At 37.8% G+C, this 22,976-nt stretch overlaps 1 protein-coding gene across 3 annotated transcripts in view; it reads right to left on the reverse strand.

The window, feature by feature from the left end:
* Positions 1-22,976, reverse strand: part of FRMD3 (FERM domain containing 3) — a 138,712-nt gene that overhangs the window by 69,253 nt on the left and 46,483 nt on the right. For 2 of the 3 annotated variants that reach the window (XM_015849240.2, XM_015849238.2), the window contains exon 2: positions 1,655-1,759. The exons of the other annotated variant lie outside the window; for it this stretch is intronic. Coding sequence is in view for 1 of the 2 variants with exons in the window: in XM_015849238.2 (XP_015704724.1) it covers positions 1,655-1,759 (105 nt within the window). In the remaining variant the exon portion in view is untranslated. The remainder of the gene's footprint in view (positions 1-1,654; positions 1,760-22,976) is intronic. 3 annotated transcript variants of the gene reach the window in all.

Below are 22,976 nucleotides of genomic sequence, written 5' to 3' on the forward strand. Positions count from 1 at the left end.
ATAGAAAATGTAGGATTGAGAAGTTTGCGTAACAAAATCTTACTGAAGAGAGGACCAGGTGATATAAACCATAGTACTACAAGATGTAAGCAGTATTTACTCTGATATATATATATATATATAATATATATATATATATATAAATTTATATATTTATATATATATATATATATAAATAGCCGAGTAAATATATATGTATTATTTGATTATACATATACATGTGTGTGTGTAGTATATGAACACACACACACATATATTATATATATATATATACATACAATCAAAGAATCATAGAATGGCTTTGGTTGCAGGGACATAGAAGATTCCAGCTCCCTACTGTGGAGAGGGCTTCCCATCCAGCCTGACCTTGAACAGCTCCAGGGATGGGGCATCTACAGCTTCTCTGAGTAGCCTATGCCACTGCCTCACCACCTTCTGGATAAAGAATTTCCCCCCAACATCTAATCTAGATTTCCCCTATTTTAATTCAAAACCATTTCCCTTGTGCTCTCAATATCTGTCTGTGTTAAAAAAAAAGAAAAAAAAAAAGACCCTAATATCTGTCCCCTGTTCATAAGCTCCCTTTCAGTACTGGAAGGACACAGTGACATCTCACCAAAGCCTTCTTTCCTCCAGGATGAACAAACCTAGCTCCCTCATCTTGTCCTCAAAGGTTCTATAGCCCTCTGATAATCTTCGTGGCCTCCTCTGGACACACTTCAACAGCAACTTCCTTCTGCTTCCTTGATCTGGGAGTCCCATACCTGAAGGCAGGTTTAATTTTAAAGGATGTTATGAAAATCACCTGCTGCAGCTTAGCAAAGCTATTCCAGTTTTGTACTTCTGAGTAGAGAGTGATGATTTCAGTGACTTCTGCAATAACTAATTTTGGTGTAGATACTCAGAAAACTACATTTCTCCTCCTCAATCATAGCAACCTCAAAGAGGTGACAATTTCCAGAGATTAAATGGCAGCACATGCCCTCCATGCTAGAAGTCATATTTAAGACTTAATCCTGAGATCATGAGAAGCACTTCTGAATTTCACTATTGAAGACACATGCTTCCTGTGCTGATGATCCTTTCTCATTCTCACATAATAACAGACATGTGAAACCAAACAGGGACTGACAGTAGCAAATCATCTGCAGACTGTAACCTTTTACCTAAGAGAAATGACTAAGCTGCCTAGAAAAGAGGCTGTAAACTTTACTGTGCAAATATAATGATGATCTCTGGGAGACCTAACCTGAAGAACATCCCACAACCTATTCTGTGTATAGACTATTCACTCTGTGAGAAGTAGAACGGAATGACTATTTCTGGTTGTTAAGTTCAACAACATTCCTACCTACATCTCCCAAGAGATGTACTTGACAAAATAAGAGAAATACCAAATTCCAGTGCACTGCCACAGCCATAGCCTAGAGCCATCTTGTGCTACCTCTGAGTCATGACCATAAATCTTTTCTACCTTCAAAAGAATTACACAAATCAGATATCAATTAAAATTAAACTACATGAGGAGAGGGAAAAATTAATCTAATAAGCTACTCTGTGGAACATCTATGGGTTATGCTCAGAGACACATTTGCATTAGAATTTTCCTGTTTACTGAGAAAAAAGCAAGTGTACTCAGAATTCATATACATACCCTCTGCTTCTCAGGGTCAACATATCGAATGCCAAAATAATCCTTTTCCAGCAAGCTGTAATAGTTGCAGATGTGATCTATGAGAAACTGACCTTTCGTTTCTCTCTGTGAAAAGAGAAATAATTGATATATTATTCTGCATATTCTAAATCTATAATAACATCTAAATGAAGCGTCATAAAAAACAGCTCATTATATTTGTTGTTATTCACAAGGGAACATGAGTATTTGTTTCCTCTCAAAGATGTGGCAGATTAGTGATCATTGTACTCCCTGCACACTCCCAAAGCAATTCCTTAAGAAAATACTGTTACTACTCTGCCTCAGGAAAACTTATGCCACTCTAACATGTGGCATGTGCTTATTTATTACATTTAATATATTTCTGGTAGCCTCATTTCTACCTGATGCTACAATGACATCGCAGTTATCCATTTACATAGAGAATTCCAAAACGGTGAGCAGTTTTTTGAGTCCCCAAGCTTGCAAGTAGTTTTGGCAGCTTACTGGAAGCTTATACAATGCCCACTGCAAAAGAGATCCAATCACAGCTCTACAGTACCAGTAACATGCAGAAGAATGACCTCACATTTTACTCTTTTCCTTGTCACTGGGCAGCAACAGCCATAAGGAAGTCAGATCTACACTCAGTGCTTAGTTCACAGCCTCATTCTTTAGTTCTGCTTCCTTCAGTCTTCACAGCATTGCATATTTCTCCTTAATTTACCAGCTGACATGGAGAATCTACATGAATGTTCACATTTCTTCTTAGTCAAGAACTGTGATTCTTTTTAATGCTATTACCAGCAAACTGTGGTAAGTGTAAGCATTAACACTGGGCCAAAAGTGTACACCTACAACTGTCAGTTCTTAGGAGACAGAGGTATTTTCCTATATCTCAGTTCTAGATCTCCGCATTTCTGCCCCTCCTTCCACCTGAGTCTTTGAACTTAATACTTTAATGTCTACACAAGTGAAACTACATGGGATGCACAATCACAGCGTATTAAAAATATTTAACTGTTCCTCCACCTGGTTCCTTGAAAACTAAATGCTGTGCCTTAGTCTTTCTTTAAGAATCTAAGAGACGATCTAAACTATGACCAGCATGGTTATGCAAAAATTAACAGGTACCTCCTGCATTTCACAAAGTCCTTTACAAAAATGGAAGTCATTATCACCTGGGTTTCACACAGGAGTGGCTAAGGCAGGAAAGGCACCACAACCAGTACAAGGATGTGCTCTGCAGAGCACAGGAGGGAATGGCAGCATGACCACTGCAGACAGGTGAGACCTTCTGCTTCCCAAAGAAAACACAAGATACAGAATCATGAAATTACAAAATCCTATGGGTTGCAAGGGACATGTAGAGGTCATCTAGTCCAGCCCTCTGCTAAAGCAGGTTCCCTAAAGAAAGTTGCACAGGAAACTGTCCAGGTGGGTTTTGCATACCTTCACGCAAGGATACTCCACAACCTCTCTGGGCAGCCTGTACCATGGCTCTGTCAACATCACAATACAGAAATTCTTTTTCTTATTCTGATAGAACTTCCTGTGCCTGTTGCCTCTAATCCTGACATTGGGCACCACCAAAAAAAAAAAAAGCGTGGCCTCATCCACTTGATACCTGCCCTTTAGGTATGTATAAGCATTCACAGAATCACAGAATGACCCGGGTTGGAAGAGAATGACCTGGGTTGGAAGGAAATCACTTTTCATGTGATGCCTCTGCTTCCCTCACTACAGCATAAGCCACCTACTCTCACCACACCTTCCGTCTGCTTCCTTCCACTTCCCACATATCTAACCTTTTTCTGCATGTCCTTTACTCTTCTGTGTGCTACTTCTTGCCCAAAAGATATCACTGCCTTATTTGTGCCATGTTTTTCTGCACTTTGTTTACCTTCTTTTGAACAGTCAGTGTCAAGGGATGTTAACCCCTTGTGTTTCCGTACATGCTTGCTCAGCTTCATGCTTTGCACCTTGCACTGCTACCTTTCTCCCTGCAACATAGCTACAACTCATTTCCTTCCATAATTAATTGTTTCTCTACAGTCTCCAGACATTTTAAAAAATTTCTTGTTGGCTGTTAGGAAACATTAACAGGAACACTGACTTTTTACAACACAATGCTGGTGTAAAAAAGCGTGCTTGTGACAGCACAGAGAATTATTTCCCTAAAAGGCAAAGCCTGGATAAAAGACTGGAAAGCACAAGAAGAAAACTGCTGTTCGTGTGACAGGGAGAAAAAAAATTCTCCTACAGGACTGTACTTAAGCAGCCATGTCTCAGTGAAGCCTTTTCTCTCTTATAATCCTAGAAGTCTCTGCAAATTTTTTGTGACTGTGCTATGAGCAAGAGAATCAAAATATTAAGACAAAATTGCACTGTGACACTTCAATACATAGGCAGTAAGAAAAAATGTGAAAGAAATGTAAATGAAATTGCAGCTCCACACAGTTTTAAGATGAATATACAGTGAACAAAATAGCAATGGGGAATAAAAGCTCTTGAGTGACTCAGGTATAGATAAACACAAAAATAGATTTTATTGACACCAGTGTATAAAGTAAATCCATTTTTTAGAATGCTCTAAAAGATGAAAATTGACTATTTGTGTTTTCATCTGACAGCAATAAAGCATGTTGCTGGAAGAAGGGTCAATAGATCTACCAGTTTCTATAGGCTCACACTGTGTAAGTCATTCACTTAACAAGACATTGGCTTCATCCACATAAATCAGAGATGCAATACAAGTTATTGCAGAATCAATCGGATAAAAGACTAGGACACTTACTGTGATTTTCAGTCCAACAACAAAGCTAAATTCTTAAATGAACTGCTGTCCTAATTTTCTTGCTTGAAGGTAGATGATACAAATCAGTCAAACAAAAAAAGAGCTAACAAAAGCCTCAGAGGTAAATTGATGCTCTAGGAATCCTTAAACCCTCCACAGACAATAAACAGGAGTAGTTGAAAACTCCACCTTTGGTTAATATATACTTCAGTTAATACTGCAGCTCACTCAGCCTTCAAGTACCACAATTCATTACCAGACATTAGAAAAGATTCTAAATTGATAAAAGTGCCTAAATGCACACATCACATAATGACTGTTGTAATAAGAAAGATTATGTTAACTACTCCGCTATTATGCTTTTAAAATACTCGCTTTTTAAATAAAATCAAGACCATACTTCATACTCAGAAAAAAAATAAAATAAAAAAATCTTGATGTAGCACAGAGTACCTTAAATTTCAATTCAAAATAAATAGGATGTTAAGAGGGCAATGGTTGTTCTTTTTGTTCTCTGCAAACATGATCCATAAACATTTACTAGATAGCACTAACAATGCTCCAAATTCTCCAGAGCTTTAGCATCTTTGCTGTCTTCTGTATTCTTTGATACACTTATTACATATTATAGTACAAAGGAATATATTAAATCCATAGCTTATCCTCATTTGTGAAAGAAGATGGGTAAATTAAATTAAGAACTGCCAGTCATCCACAACAGAGCACAGGAACGGATTTGGGTCACAGAATAATGCATATAAAATATTGCCTGAGACTTCACACAGTTGCTGTATAACTTTCCAATTAAATGCTATTGTTTTTGGTTTTTTTTAAGTATTCTAATGACTCAAAATAATATTTTTATGCTACATTTCAATACATTGACAGAACATAACAAAAATGACATCATGAAAAAGCCGTTATTTGAAACAGTATGAAAAAAACTGTCAGCAATAGACCATAGGAATCTAAAAGCAAAAACCAAGCCAGATTTCTAAACACTTTGAGGCAGATAATTTTACCATATCTCACCCAGAAACTATCAAGTATTCTCAAACAGAGAAGATCAACCCAAGCAGAAACAACTGGCACCAAAGTGTATATGCAAGAGAGCCAAAATGCCGTGGATTTTAATCAGTACGTACTGATTTTCAGTGAGAGAATAAGAAGTTATTTAATCAAGCCACTTTTTTTGTAGACCTTTTAATTCAAATAAAATATTTAGTTAGCTCCATTGAGTTACACTTCCTTTCAGATTTCTGTACCCCTATGAAAAGTGTTTTTAAAAAGCTTTTTAAGTTTTATAATGGAAACATGTACATAAAAAAGGTCTTTGGGGACAAATAATACGAAGCATGACTATTTTCTTCTATTTAAATAAGTAGGTACGGACAAGATGGATACGCTTTTCCTAAGGCTGCATTTGAATATCTGACCTTAATATCACTAAAGTCCCCAAACAAACCAACACACATGCAAGGGATATAATACCTCGTCAGTGACATAGAACACATGTGTCATAGAAAATCAACTTGAAAGTAACTGTGAAAATTTGCTTTTTTAAGCTGCATCTGGGAAAAAGCAAAACAAGGAACCTTTTCCCATTCCAAAATAACCATGGTCATGGAGTTCACCACCAATGGACACACAGGACAATCCTGCCTGCTTTTTACTCCTCTAGCTCTAGAACTGTTTTCATTTCCATTACTCTGAAAATTTAGGACTGAGTATTCCAGTTCTAAAATAACTCTGTTATTATGCAGAAACTAATCCAAACAAAGGTCTCAGTGGACCCTAGGCACTTTCAATCTAATACATAAGTAATAACCTGATCTTGGGCATGCTTCTGAGTTATTTTTAATCCTAGTTTCCTAGTGCAAGTTAAAAATCAACTGCTAGTTTATATTGTTCTGCCAACTGAATCCTTCTCTGATGATGTAAAATGAGGCCACAAAACATTTGTTACTGCTTTAGAATTCTGAAAGTGAGAGGAAAACCATTTGCAGACGTTTAAAATCTTCCATTCTCCCTTGTTTGCTTTTGTTTCACTATGAAGATCTGGGTCTATTTATTTCCATGGTTGTCACAAGGAAGCAAGTCACAGACAGATTAAACAACACTTTGTTTTGTTATCTAACCACTGAAGCCCTGCCAGCTGTGCTTCTATCAGTCAGGAACCACTGACATCACCTCATTATAAACACAGAATTTATTTGTGCAGGGTTTTCAATCCCTTTCCCACAAGTGTCTTTACTTGGATGAACAGTATCCAACGGAGACTCTCCATGTAATGCTGTTCATAAACCAAAGCATTTGCAGGAGTAATGTAAATCCTCCTTAAAAAAAAAATAAAAATAAAAGGAGGAAGAAATTCAAGCAATAATTAAACCAATATTTCAGTTTAAATAATTGGCTCTGAGGCAAGGCAGGAAAAATGTCTGGTTTTGAATGATTTCTTTCCTTAGTGTATGGCATATTTTAATTCCCATGGACCTAGAAAAACCTAAAAATTGAATTCAAAAACAATTGTAATACCTCTATAGAACAGAACAACATCAGGTCAGAAAACAAACAAAAAAAGTTGTTGTTCCTGGAATGTAATTCAAAAAGCAGCTTTACCCATTGCAAAATGAACTAGTGCAACAACACAGCTGACAAAAAGCAACAGAGATTTACAATAACACTGCTCCTCAGCTGCCTCCTCTCTCATTTTTGACTCCTGTTCTGACAAAGCAAGATCCTGCTCTGCTGGTGTGACCGCACTTCTTCCAGACATTTTGCAAATGTCCTTGAATCCCACTAGGCTCAGACCTGCCATCAATTGTTCTGAGGCTTGGAACTGGGGCCTGCAGAAATGCAACTGTAAAAGGACACCTGGGAACAATTCCCTGTTCATTTCATTTTGAGGGCACTTTTTTCCACTGGCACAGTGATGAAATTCACCAGGCACTTCTGGGCACATGCTAGGAGAACACTGTTAGTAGAAAATCAGCCCCTGGGAGCTGAATAGGAAGCAACGAGGGCATAGAGAAGGAAGACACCTTGGCATGTCTACATTTCAGTGCATCTTCACAGAATCACAGAATTACTGGGTTTGGAAGGGACCTCTGGAGATAATACTAAGTATTATCTGGACAATACTAAGTAGGGAGGGAGTGCAAATCTGCCAGAGGGTAGAAAGGCACTACAAATAATCAAGTCCAGCTCCCACACAGCGCCACACAAAATTCAAATCTTCAAGCTAAATTTTTAAGTCCTGGCTCAGCTCCAAGCTGACAACCTCCAGCACCCCGGGCAACCTTCCTACAGCTCTTTTGATTTACAGATCCACTGAGACTACAAATGACAGCAGCTACACATGAGATGGACAACCTGGTAGCCGTAGCCTTTATTTTAAGTAATAAGAAAATACTTCTGCAGATGGTTCGTAAGAACTAGACAGGCATAATGCCATGAAAGCACAAAGATTAAAAACATGCCTAATTCATTCCTGAAGTAAAAGATTATAACCCTTTAAAAGGGTTTATATGCTTTCTCACAATCAGCATTCTCCAACACTGAAGTACTTTGGTATACACAGGACATCTATTACACATATTTACATGGGAAATTTTGTCAATTATAAGGAAGTTCGGGTGTATTTTTTGTGGTTTTGTGAGTTTTTAAATTAAATCTGGGGGAGGGGAAGAGGGAATTTTTCTGCTTTAACTTGGAACTGGCAGGTTTCATTTTACAAACAAAAGATTTTTTTAAATCTTCCTTACAGTGAGGGAATTGTACAACTGAATTCTACAAACAAAATCTACAATTCTACAAACTGAAAAGACAGGGTATTCTTTAAGTATTCTTTAATAAAAGGATCAAAAAGAACGTTGCAATATAGCAGTTGGCATTTATTTAATTACAGGAATACTCTTCTATACACTATCATTTATGGCTTATGTCTTGCAAATGACATATTTCACCCTGTATATTAAATTACCTAACCATAATTCGTAACAGTATTTTCTAACAGTAAAATGTTAGTGAGGGTGAATTTTTGAGTGTGTATCTGTTAATACATCTTCTCATGCAGACATTTTCCCATTTCATTACTTAACTTAATGGAGTTAGCTTTTGTAAAAAGCTTTTGTCTGCATATGTCCAGGTCTTTCTAAAGCACTGCATCACTCACCTAACCAAGAAGAAATAGCCAAAGAACACACTATCCATAGCAAAGTTCTAATTGTCTTTGTTTAGGGAAGGAAAAAATGGGAAAAGTTTTGGAAATTAAGCCCCAACACCATCCATTTATTAATGTCACCCATGGAAAGCTGAATGACAAGAGTCTCTCTCAGGAAATGTGAGGAACAGAGAGATGTACAGGAAAATTCTCTAGGAAAGAGACTGACAACCCAACGCAGTGATGCACAAAAGACTCAAATACACCTTATAATATCAAGACATACAAGGAGAAGAACTATACTAGCACTTAGCTGCTGGCTTCATGAGTAAGATTCTTTGCTACAAGAATGTCTCTAGTCAGGAACAAACAACTGTTACTACAGTTACATTATGAAAGAGCACCATCCATATGAGAAGTTAAGCATAAGAATAGAGGAGGAAATATTTAGCCCAGCGCTGATTTCAGCTGGCTTCTTCTAACTGCTGTTTTTCAATACGTGCTGATGCTGCCAGGAAATACAGTTCAAACAAGCCTGCATAAAGGAAAAAAAATTGTTTTCTAAAGAAACTTTTATGGGATTCTTTTTACTGTTAAAAAAATAATAAATTGCAAAAGCATTTGAACTTTAGGTTCTGTCTTTCCCAGATTTCTGTGAAAAGAAATACAACTCCTATTTCTCCCTAATGACAACATAAAATTGGAACTTAAGAGAAACCATAGTGTTTTTATTCCTCAGTGCAATACCTTAAGATACACATCCCAGGAACTATTTAGAAAGGGGAAAAAAAGTGAATGTGCACACATAAAAACATACATCTACAGTAACAGTTTTCCTCCCACAAAATGCCTAATGGATTTATTTTAGCAGAAAGGCTATAAATTAACAACAGAGATAACATCTGAAAATTACTCACTCATAATGGACACTCCTCCACTTCTCAAAGTCATTTGATAAGTTGAAATGAGTTTTGAAGAACACAATTTTCACAAAAATAGCAGTCTTGAAGCTCAAATTTCTGAGCCCTTAATTAATTATCAGTTTAGCCCCAAATTAATTAATAGAACTAAATTAAATATATATCTTTCCATTCATTTGAGCAACAAGTGTACAAACACAACTCAAAGATAAAGGAGAAAGCAAAGAAAAAAGAAGTGTCTGCTGAGAAGAAAAAAGTGGAGAGCAATGACAAGGCTACGTGTGCAAGTGCAGCTGCGAATGCTTTATTAATCTTAAATGAAACTGCATAGCTAAATGTATACAGCACTAAAAATTCACCCAGAAACATCTGCCATGGTGAGGCTAGAAATAAATTCATCAAAGATAGCTCCTGTTGCATGCTACCTCTGTTTTTAAATTAAGAGTGTTATTAGAAGTTACTTATTTGTCTTTGGTTTTGCACTGTTTATTTGCAATAACTGGATGGATAGATCTGTCTACACAAGACTTTATTTTTGCCTTCTAGCAATTTAGAGGTTATTAGATGATATTGTTAGATGATATTGTTTAAATAATAAAGAATTTTAAAACAACAACAACAACAACAACAACAAAACTGCAGAAAAATTCTGCCATGCTATCTTATGCAATGGAAACTATCACAGAGACAAAATCATATGGAAAATGGAAATAGTATTCCATCATGCAGAAATATCCCAGTGGCAGGAGTGAACACAGACAAAAGGACAGAGATGTGCTTTCACACAATCAGCTCTCAACCTCAGTGTTATTCTGCACATAAATTACTCTGACCTAGGTCTAAATTATAAATGATAGAAAGAAATATTTATAGTTCACATATGCAGCTCTCAAAAGTCACCACCCAGCCAGACAGGCAGACACTGAAGAAACCACAGACACAATGCTCATTTACAGCACTCATCATCATTTCCTGTCCCTCTGCACGTGGGCAGCACTTGGCCATTTAGGTTTTAAGTCCCTGAAGTGTTGGTCTCACAGAAGGCTTGCAGCTTTAACTGCTCACTTCTGGTAACAGCTTCCATTACAGTAGCATTTGTGATGCCATCTGAGGCACTACTGATTTTTTAAAAGCAATGAGTGCTTCTGGCAACAAATCTTCCGATCCTTTTATTCAATATCCAGCATTGTTTTGGAAAGTTAACACTGCTTTCTCCCGTCCTCAAGATGAAAACTAACGTGGACGATGTAGCTAGTGGGCACCACATCAGATCTTGCAAAGCATATGAGAGATTCCAAGGATGAGGTCTCAGCCCCAATCTACAAATTAATCTAAAAGACAAATAAGAATTTAGGCCAAAAAAATCCACATGTCCACAAGTACAGAACCACTTCTCTGGATGTGTACGATTCTAAATCTTCTCAGTGGGTTTAGCAGCTCCAAGTAACTCCTCTATATTCTACTCCAAAGACAACTCATTTTTTATGCCTTCTCTAACTGCTAGAAAGCATTGTGCACTTCATACACAAAAACAACTACTTCAGAAAAGAACAGCAATGAAAATTTACTGCCAGCCAGTCAAAACACATCCCTGAGCAAAACCAGGGGAAGACCTCAGCCACCCATACTGCATCCATACCATGATGAGGGTTATGCAAGAACCGCTACACTGCTATTACCACATCAAATAGGAACACAGGACCACAGCAGAGAAGGGGAAGCTGGATAAAGAGAGGAATAGAACAGTGAAGCTGATGTTGCCACAGGCAGCTGCCACCCCTCAGCATAATTGTAAAAGGAGCTTAACCCATCTTCTGGAACCGGGGTTACAACTCTGCTCCTCTCTTCTCACCATGGAAGAACACAATGAATGCTTGCAAGCATGACACTAGGTGTCCATCCTGCACTTGGAAGGAAAAAGAAGGAAAAGGAAGATCACAGAAGATAATCCTCTGAGAGAGAGACAGGAAAAGGGCTGGATAAATGCCCATTTGAAAGGCTACTAGAGCGATATGCAAGGCTAAGAGATTGCGTAAAAGAACAGAATGTATGACAAGATAGTACTGGAATCTAATCCACTGCTAGGTGGATTACTCCAGAGTCACAAACTCAGTGTGTAGTCAGTGCTCTGGTAAAAACAGCCCTGCAGCACGCTGACTCAGTCCAAGTACCGCAAATCAGAGATAATGCTGCCTGACCCTCAACTATGGTGACAAAGTCAACAGCTCCCAGAGAACCAGTAAAAGGGTTAACTCATCTCATGCACTGATCTAATGTAATAAGAGCTTAGATAAAAACCTTTGGCTAGCTGAGAAGACTCACCATCCTGCGCACTCAAGCTGTCTGACGGTCATACCATGTAATCATATAGTAATGCTTCAGAGGATATACCTGTCTAATAACTTCAGATGATATCCAGAAAGACTATTATGGGTTGGAAGAGTGGGAGGACAAAAAAACAAAACAAAACAAAACAACAACAACCAAAAACAAAAACAACACTTTTTAGTGATTTAGTATCCATCAACAACAACAATATTGCACTATGCTCTCTCACTTTTACCATGTATTTTTTACTGCTGGAATTTTGTAACTTGAATGTGTTGTGTCATTTCCCACTTGCTAAATTGTTTTATCTCAAGATTCTCTTTAGGTACAGAGTGAACTGACAGATTTTTTACCATGCAAAAAAAAATTTCCAAACTATTCAGCTACTGCTTTATAGACATATGAGCATTAATCTACCTTCCTATTAGAATTACAGAAAAAAGAACTTTTCAACACTCCGCACCACTACCTCCAGGATCTTGTAGCAGTGTGAGATGCTAAAGGCCTGTTATGAAGGAAAACAAACAACATGAAACTTGCATTAAGACATCCAATCCTCAGAAAACCAGATTTATGATAGATTGAAAACTGGGGAGAAAGGCAATCCTAAACAATCATTCCTTTCACAAAGTGTATATGCCTGTGCCCCTAAATAGTGTCTAATAAAAACTAGTTACTGGCATCAGAGAAGGAATTCACACCCTAAGCTATAACAGCTTCTGTCTCCATGACAAAAAAAAAGTTCTCAGCTCGCAATTCTTTTTTTGTAGTAGGGTGGGAATTAGATTGATTTTTCTCTTTCTTTCTCTTTTTATGGACGTCATTCAGCCCTTGAATGATACATGAACTGCAACATTAGCACAACTGAAAATAAGACCTCTATTTAATAGCACAGTGAGAACAAATTCTTCTCTCATTTCTCAGTGTCACCTCAAGAAATTACAACTGTGCTAAGTATTTTCTCATTCTTCTAAGAAAACTGGACATAAAACAAATCTAAAGCATAAGTTACTTCTAAATTTCTATTAAATACAAGAGACAAAAAACAATTTAAATTATAGGTGTCAAAAATCCAAACAGAGGACTCTACAAGCTTGTTTCATTAACTCAGACCTGCCCAACCCACAGCCTACAGCTCGCCTGCAGCCATCCCTACTCCATGCTATCCTGGTGACAGATCTACTCCACTGAGAGGCCCGGTCTGGCACCAGCACACACTAATCACTCACAAGAATCAAACATCAGTGTGCAGTCGGCACTCTCTGGGCTGAAACCAGGGCACAGGCTGTGCACAGTGCAGTGCAAGCTCGATTGAAGGCAAATTGTTCCACACTGGCTGATGTATTACAAAAGCATTGTAAAGACATTCAGTCACTGTACATGATGCAGAAGATCTTTATGAACACTGACCAGTTTCCCTTACCATCTTTGCTCCTTTATAACTCATTAAAATAACACCATAGGAAGGTACTAAACAGGAACACCTTTAATCATTCAATTCATGTGTTAGTAAGACAACCACAGAAAATTACATACTGAAGACAACAGAGTAGTGCATACCTCTCTCAAACAAGTCTTTTCAAGTAAGTTAGAGTTCCTAAACAGGACAACAGGACATCAAACTTTCAAAAAAATAATTTTTTTAAAAAGTACCTGTTTTATCATATTTAACCGTCAGTACAAACTTTTGGAAAACATGTCTGGTCATGGGGATGCCCAGTCAAGAATTCTAATGAATAGTAATATCCATAAATATATTGTAGGGCAGTTCATGGGTCACCAGGAATGTTTCTCTTTACATTCCTGTCATATTGAGTAAAAGCAAAGTTAGAACAAATGTCAGGAAGAAAACTAAGAAACCTGAAGTTTAGAATATTACTTCTCTTCACCCAGATCACCTATGGCATATATGGTCTTATGTCAAAAATATCCCTAAGAGCCAGAGCCAGCACAGTGCTGACATGCAGGTTATAACAAAGCTCTGACAGATAGCTGCTGAGCCAAAACTCACTGCAAAACCTCAGTATGCAACTGTTTTATAATGATTTTCTCTTTGATAATTGAAGAAGATACACAAATGATGATACACAGATGATACCAAAGAATGTGTTTCTGTTTTACAGCACAACTTTGGATTTCTTGTCTGCCTGACAAACAAAAATGACTTTCATGAAATAAAATAAGAAACAGTTCAGCACAGGCAAGGGCAATAGAGCAAGCAGGCCTTTGGGCTTCTTGCACACCTCCTCTGGGATGCAGAAGCAATGCTCAGACATGCACCTGATGCAGGCTGGGAGGCAGGTCCATGAGCAGGGGCCACCACTGGCACTTTTAGCAGTACCACAAACCATTGCCTCATATTCAGTCTTAGAGAAAGGGCTAGATTCCTCAATCAGCTCAGAAAGTACTAGCAGTATTCAAGACACACGAGACCATGCTGACTGTCCACATCATATATTCTCCTGGTCAAGGCAGAAGCTCTCCTTCCTCACAAGGAGTTCAATCTCGAGAACAGGAGTGACAACCCCCTCACAGAGTATCCGGAGTTTGAAGGGATTCATAAGAATCACAGATTCCAACTCCCAGCTCCTCATGGGCCCTCCAGAATTCAAACCTTATGTCTGGGAGTGCTGTTCACATGCTTCTCATGACAACCCTGCCTAGCAACTGGTCTTCCCCAGCCCCTTCCAGTCCTGCACATCATCCTCCTTGGTATGAAGCAGCACACGGCCAAACTTCATCCATCATGTGGGAAGGGTCCAACAGGACTCCCAGCATAAAGACAAAACGAAAAACCAAAGTGAATGAATTTAATGTGTCAAGTCACAATCATCTACTCCAATGTGCAGTGAGTTACAGGCATTGGATGAAAGCAGGTGTAAGTAGTTTGTAGCGTACAGCCATGAGAAACAAAATGAAGGGCAGAGCTTCATGATGTGGAATTAACTGTTGCTATCTGTTTCCACCTGTTTATACAGGGACCCCACTGCATTGCTGCACTACACATTCATAGCTATCTGGAAATACAACAGATGATAGCATTGACATATTAATTTTAAGATCCTATAATAGCAATGGCTCACAGATAAAAAATGCTGATCATCATCAGGTATTCAATTGACGAAATGCAATTCCTTGTCTGGCTTGTAATTCATAGTTGACACCTCTCACACATGCACACACCACACTTCCAAGCATTGTGTCCATGTGAGCATGAGTACACATGCACACTTTATGACGGACACCAAGGCAAAGGATTAAAGTATTCTAATACTAAAGAAGGCCATTAGGTCATTTGCCTGTCTGTAAAAATTGTGAAATACAGTTTTATCAATTTTATGCCCCATTCTAGCCAGCTTTATTTTTTGCCAAGCTCAATAATCTTATTTTTCTTCAGCTTGTCTTCAGCTGTGGCAGTCAATAGTAATTTACAACTTTAAGAAAAGAGATTGAAAGTCTGACACTTGTTTATTCTACTGCATTATAAGCTTTGAAAAAACAAACTTGCAAAAATTGTGCTTCATTAAGCTGTCTGCATGACACCAAGGATTACCATAATTGCTTGCAAATATTTTTCACTAGAATAAAAATACTGAAAGAATCAGAGCTACCTAAAACAGTCTCCTTTCATCAAATGGATTTAGTGGTGGACCATGATCTATTTAACAGCATTCAAAACCAGTTATTTTTAAATATATATATGGTGTCATATTTAATAATGTACACATTCTCATGAAGAAGAACCCTTTCCAAAGTTTTAAGCATAACTTTTGCTGAGAATCTTTTAAATATAATCTCATTTTTATTTTACTAAGTCCCTAAAATGGCTATGAGCAGCCATCCTGAAGCATCATGTTGCATGAGGCTTTTCCCTAACCTAAAACCTAAAACTGCATCTATCTTGTTTTTTCAGCATCATCCTATACAATTATGCAAAATACCACCATTCTAACATCTCCTGACACTTCAGACTGCTGTAAAGTTTAGTTATCATTTCTCCAAAAAGTATGAACAGAAAAACAAAGCATTTGGGGAGCATCTCACATGGTAATTAGTTCAGCTGTTTAATTTATGCTGAAGGAGTTAGCTTGTTCTAAACATCATTTCAGGTAAGAATTACCAACTTGCAGTTTCTTTTAATTGTGGTGCAAAGCCATTATTTGATATGAGAACAGCACTAATGCCCCTTGATCAAGTACAGGTTTTGTCCCAGGGCATTTCAGTAACCTCCCCCAACCCCTCCAATCACTTCTGCAAACTGCAGATATGTTGAGGACCTTAAGCAGAAACATACGCTGTTGCACTCAAGCTCCCATTTCCAAGGAGTCACTGACAGATTACTGAAACAGAAGGCAGGCAGGCAGCCTGGGAGGAATTATGGCATGTACCCCAACTCCAAAAAGACAGAGGCATGGATGTCAGCCTGGCTCTGTGACATTTGTGGTGCCTTTCTCACTTTGCTACAGCACCCTTATAATGTTACCCTACATCAAGGACAGAAGCATTTGACTCCTCTCTGCTAACAGGAGAAGCCAAAGAGCCATGCACCCAGCACTTTAGCTGAATCTCATATTCAAGTTGCCTAAAAAATAACTGTGCAAAGGGAACAAACAGAGAACAGACTTTGACTGCAGAAAAACGTGGAAATTCCACCCACTGCGTACCACATGGCCTCTTTTTTTTTTCTTTTTTTTTTTTTTCTTTTTTTTCCCCCACTTCTCCTGATTAAATTTACAACATTCCCCTCTTTTCTTCACCCATCTTCATCTACCACTCCAACCTATGGACTCTGCTGGTGAGCTTCAAAGTTAACAGAAAGACCCAGCACAGAGCTGCTACTTGTGAAAACACTGGACAACTACACACTGCACATCAAAAAGGTGGATTAGCTTAATGGTCATTTTTCCAGTTTTTCTCTGATCATCAATAGTAAAATCACTGATGCTCCAGAACAACAATTACAACAAGAGCAAAACACAGCAAGTCAAGTAGCAACCATCCCGCTTTCCTCCATAGCAACATCTGTCTCCTGTTGCACATCATCTAGAGTTAGGGACAATGCTAGCACATTGGTGCTAGCAGTTCTCATCAATGCATTAAAATTGCAGTGATGCTCAATCCACACCTGAAGGTTTCAGCTGATACAAAATTAGACAATCTCTGCTTGAATTTTTAAAAAGCAACAAGCAAAACACCGGCCCCAAGACAAGGGAAGTTTACTCAGCTCACCTCAAAATATCAGAAAGTTAATAGGGATGCAAACTGCATTGTATAAATACAGTTTACTGTTCTTATAAGTCAGTTTTGCTGTGTTAACGGTGATTTCTGTTTATCTGCTATCAGTAATACTGGAAAAGAACAGTAAATATGTCACATGACTTGCAGTAAAAGAACTAATCCAATCCAAACAGTATCCATAGACAATCAGCCTTAAACAGCATCCTGTCAGGACTACATAAATCAGAATTAATTCAGGTTTTTCTTCTGAAAATAGAGATATTAATCCATGTCAAACTTCTTTCTTTCCTAATGCTATATTCTCCTGTCTAAACAGTGAAAAAACAAACATTTAAAGGTTGTTTTTATCTGAGATTTTAATTTCTTTTTTTTTAAGAATAAATTTATTTCAGCATTATACCTCAATTGGGAATAAGTATGCCACATTTTATTGAGACATCTTAACGGGCTCAAATAATGAAATACAAAGTCAATAAAACTTTTTGCTAAGAATATCAACAATGCTTTCAACTGCAGCACACAAAAGAAAAATGTCTCCTGTCCAAATAGTGCACCAAGTGTACAAATAGTGCTTATTCCTATAATCTATGATAAATATTAGATAAACTTCTCCATTTCATACATTTTAGTGCTCAGTAATTTGAGAAACAAATTGCATACATTTAATGAATCACATTTTGACAGTTCTCTGCTTAGCTGCTTTCTTTCCTGTCAATTTCTTTTTTCACAAGCAAACAAAATGTCATATTTATTACACTGCCACATGTTTTGGTACAGTGAGGAAAACTGAACATCCACATCCTTCCTATTATGTTCTTTTAGCACTGAATACCCCAAAAGCCAGCAATAATATCTGGGCACTTAGTGACATTACGCTGCTCAATAATCTAATCACCAATCCATTACATCTTCTTGTGCACTAACATCAGCATTTCTACTGAGACAACAACATCACTCGAGACTAGTCTGTACAATCAATCAAAGAATAAGAGGGTAAACTCTTATCAGGTATTCAGAGTAATAAAGGACATGGTGATGGTCTCCTCGCCATGCATAGAACACAAGTATTATACAACCTCTTTCAGAAAGAAGCAGAGTGAAGGACAGGCTGGGAAATGTATCTGCTGACAAGAACAATGCAAGGTTGCTCAGTACACTGATGGAAATTATCAAAGTTGATATTTGTTTTATTCAGATTAAAAAAAAAAAAAAAAAAAAAAAAAAAGAATTAAATGGTCGAGAGCAGAAGCACAGGAAGTCAGAGCATATGTCCTAGAAACATAACTATGTAAGTACACAAGCTCTTTGCTACATGGGTCCTAAGCCTAAGGAAGACATATCCAATTCACAGCCTGCAGTCCATGCAGCTTGCAAGGCAGTCACTCTGCCCTATGCCACCACGGAATCCGTCATTCACAACACTTAAATACTGATGTGCAATTGGTACTGTCTGGGCTAAGACCAGGGAATGGGGAGGGAAAAGTGCAATGCCAGCTCAAGTCAAATAACTGTATGCATTTAGATGCAATAGCTAAACAGAGTCCTGTGAACAGCAAAAAATATGCAGCTGTGTTTTTTGCTGTGATAAAGGAATTTGAGAATAGGTTTCAAGAGTGTCAAAAAAAATCATATTTTTTTGTATATTTGCAACTCCATTTTCAGGTGACATAAACACATGACCTGCCAATTTTCAAACTCATTGTACAGAGTTGTAATCAAAAAATTGGATCATGTGTCTCTTCTAGAATTTTATAAGCCTTCTCTTGTCAGAGAAAGATATCCCTCATTTCACAATCACATCTTAGTCCTTTTTCTGCTTTTGGCAATATGTACATTTATGAATAAATATTTTAAAGAATGAAGCTCAGGAAGAGTAAAACTTCATCAGGAACCTCTGAGGAACACCTCAATAACTCACTAATAATTGCAATCACTGCCATTGATGGACTAGTTTCAAAAAAACAAGATCAAACATCCCACAAGTTTTATGGTTTTGTTGCTTAATTTTAATATGTTTAAATTAATTTCTGGGCTGACAACTCAGACTTTCAGTCTACCATGAGAAATTTTTTCTTACTTTCAAAAACACATGTATAAGAAGAAGTTTGAGACAGCTTAATAAACTACTCCAATAAATAATTTAGTTTTTGAATCTCATTTTTTAAATTAGTTAAAACGCTGATTTTTTGCTCCTGCAAAGACAGTATTTTTATGTTACTTATTATGTATCGTGGACCCAACTCTGAAAACCTGACTGGTTTTATTTTTTAAAATTGAGAGCTTAATTCTGCGGAAGGTCAAGTACATCCATAATTTCACATTTTATGGAGGTGGAACAAGTTCACAGCCACAAGGGCAAAAAAATAAGTAAAGAAAAAGCAAACAAACAAAAAAACAAAAACAAAAAAAGAACACACACCCCAGAGCATTTTGCAGTTTCAGGTCAGTGTCTCAGACTACCACAAAAGCTGTTATTTGCACATCACAAAAGGACCGCTTCATGCTAATTTATGGAGCTACATCTTGTACACAAAACCCAAAGTAGAATAAAGACTTTCCCTTGTTTTGCTCGTAATAAAATCTGAGGTATTAATAATGTGATCAAGAGTCACCAATTCTTCTATTTGCCTTTGCATGAACAGGTTTGGCTTTTTCTCTCAACTTTAACTTTTTGTGTTTTCAGTGCACTACCCGCAAAATGCAGGAAGATCTGAAATACATGCATGTACCACGTTAATATCATGTGCATACTCAAAATTACAAAATAACCGAGTTGAAAGGAGCCCAAAAGGATCATCAGGAACAACTCCCAACTCCACAGAGGAACACCCAAAATTCAAACCCTGTGTCTAAAAGCCCTGTGCAAACACTTTTTCAACTCCAGCAGCTTTGGGCTGCAACCACTAACCTGGAGAGCCTGTGCCAGTGCAGATCATATATTCTCAGGAAAATGCATAAGGAGAACCAGCCGCAGGTTGCCACGGAGGGAAATAAGTAGTCCCAAGGTGTTCCTTACGTAGATGACTTGCATTTCCTTAGTGTAGGGCAGGTAAAGGCAAAAACACTGGCAGCATTCATAAGACTTAGCAACAGCCCAGAGGTATTCAGTGGAAGGAGTACAAATACACAGAGCATATTACCAGCAACTACATGGAGTGTTACACTGCAGGAGCATGGAGATGCAGCATTCATAGGATACTGAGGTACACATAGGAACTACCAAGGATAAAATCTCTGATATAGAATGGCCAGATCACTTCAGCCTCCTTTCTTCAGGAGCCTTTGAAAAGTTCACTATATGCCCAAAGCAAAGAGAAAAAAATAGGTTTGTCCCCAGTTATCAGCTCGTGCATTCATGGGAAACTGAGCACTGTTCAATGGAAGGTATGAACTTTCACCAGCAAAACATGAGAAACATGAGGAATGGCACCTTCAAGGCAAACGGACTTCTCAGTATAAATTAATTATGCAACAAAACAGAAAGTTGTGGCCGCAGTTCATCATTCTCAACTCATGTAAACCAAAGACATCTGTGTATTAATTTATTTAGTTATGATTAAGTTTAAAGCTTTCTGGAGATGAAAAGGTAATTAATTAGTTCTGCTTTAATGCTCATTAGTTCAAAAGTAAGATGACTAGTGAGTTGCATAATTTTTTAATATTTTAGAAGTAACAAAGCTTTAAATTTTCATCGAAAGTCCCTTAGAAACCAAATAATATGACTGACTCTCTTTTGTATATCCTTGTAAATCTTTAATCATTCTCTCCAAGAAATGACAGCCTTTCACCTTTATGTTTTGGCAGACTTAATACTTCCAAAGAAGCTTTGAATGAGTGAGTGCACATTCTAAAACAACCTGGCCAAGTTCTTTGCAGTTAGCACTTTAATAAATGTAATCAGTATGTCACTGAGGGTTTATTTAAATATTATTGCCTACAGCTGAAAAATAAGTCATTTAGATAAAACAGTGTAACCAGAAAATGGAGCACTTAGAGCCATCTTCATTATGTATAAGATGAAGCAAATGGCTTTTGCATGTGTGATTTATGCAGTAACTGAGAAACTGGAAAGTTATCCCAATTCAAAGCAGCATTGTCACCAGTACTGCAGCCATGCCCTCCATGCATTATCTCTAATGGCAAAGTAGTAGGAATTGTCCCGTGGCTTCATGCATTTCAGTGATCCACCTACCACTGTTTCTTCATCAGTTCTCTTCCAGGCGTCACTGCACAAATAGCTAATGTGGAACAGCAAATGCTCCACAGTTCATGGCACCTACAAACCTCGCTCTGACCTCAAAAGCAGATCTTTATTTCTTTGAATGAGGTACCCATAAATAATGTCTTAAACAAAGCAAACAAACAAAAAAGCTTCTTGACCTGAAAAAGGTGACAGGAAAATCGAAACAGAACAAAAAAACGCACCAGCATAGAGCGGATAGTAGCGTTTTCATTGGAACATGATCTACTTAAAAAGATCTCTTTTTATAGCAGAAGTGACCACTATGCAGAGCCAAGAGTGAGCCTACTGCTAACATCCAGCACATTCTTCTCAAGTTCACTGAGCTTGAACACTTAAGATTTTCTTCTCCAAGTTTTTCCTGTTACTCTTTTAGGTAAAATTTGCAATGGACAGCACTGCTGCCAGCACCACCCCTTTCCCATTTTCATGCACTATTATTAGTTACTGATCAGTGAATGTGTTATCAGGCACACTAGAAAGGAAGTTCACTGTGATTGTTCCCTGTGACTCAGTTGTCACAGTTGTTTTCAGTGCACTGCTCTTAACTTTTAAAAGAGCAAATTTCTTTCTAAGAAAAAGAAGCAATAAAAAGCAAAAAGATCAATTCTGTCCTGATTAAGAAGGATGGAACGTCTTTACTATCAGTGCACTGAGCACTGGAACATGTTTCCCAGTGACACAGTAAAGTCTCATTTTCTGGAGATAATTCATGACCTATCTGGACACCTACCTGTCCCTACTTTAGGAAATCTGCTTTAGCAGGAGTTTGGACTCTATAATCTTCAGAGGTTCCTTCCACCTCCTAGATTCTGTAATTCTGTGATTAAACTTCTATCTCTCCTTTTCCATGCACATCCAGTGAAGGGTAAAATTAAGCCTAACATTCAGTTGAGTGCATACTACTAGGTCCTAAATTTCTGAAGTTGTCTTGGGGAGATGGTTGAAGCCAACAAGAGATGCTGCTGGCATCAGAAGCACTCTACAAAGTAGAAGAATCTGCCTGGGACAGGAAAATGAGGCTTCTCAATGATCATCAGTTTCAAAGAAGACCTGTTCTATAAAGCATTTCAGAAGCACACAGAATATTAAGAATGATTACTCAAAGTGTTCAGTCCAACTGCGTTTGAAGTAATTTTGTAATTATTTCAGGGAAAGACAAAAAAAAGACTGGATCTAAAAAGCTGATTATTAGCACTGAAAAATGTCTGCAACATATGCAGTCACTCTTCATGCTCCATGCTGTTCTCCGTATTTTGGTTTAAAATTTACCTAAGCAAATCTCTTAGTTTACAAGCCTGGCTACTTTTCTGTCTCATGTGGTGAAGCTTAAGTCCTGATGCTTCCTCTTGGTTAGAGCATGCACCAAGCTCAATAAAAAGGGTTCAGACCTACAAAAGCTGCAAGATAGAGAAATCAGAGGGGCAGAAAATAAAAAAAATAAACATTTCCACTCCTATTCCATACCACTTCCTTTAACAAACAAAGGAGTGGTAAAGAGCAACCTAAAGGAGGCCTACTTCAAGCTTCTATGTTTCAGCCTCTCATCCCAGTGAGGCCCCATCCAGGCATGGGATGAAACTTGGCTTACTACAGTACTACACCATGGTGGGGTAGGAAAGCAGTATAAAAGCACT

This window comes from Coturnix japonica, chromosome Z, assembly GCF_001577835.2.
Source record: "Coturnix japonica isolate 7356 chromosome Z, Coturnix japonica 2.1, whole genome shotgun sequence".
Lineage (NCBI taxonomy): Eukaryota > Metazoa > Chordata > Aves > Galliformes > Phasianidae > Coturnix > Coturnix japonica.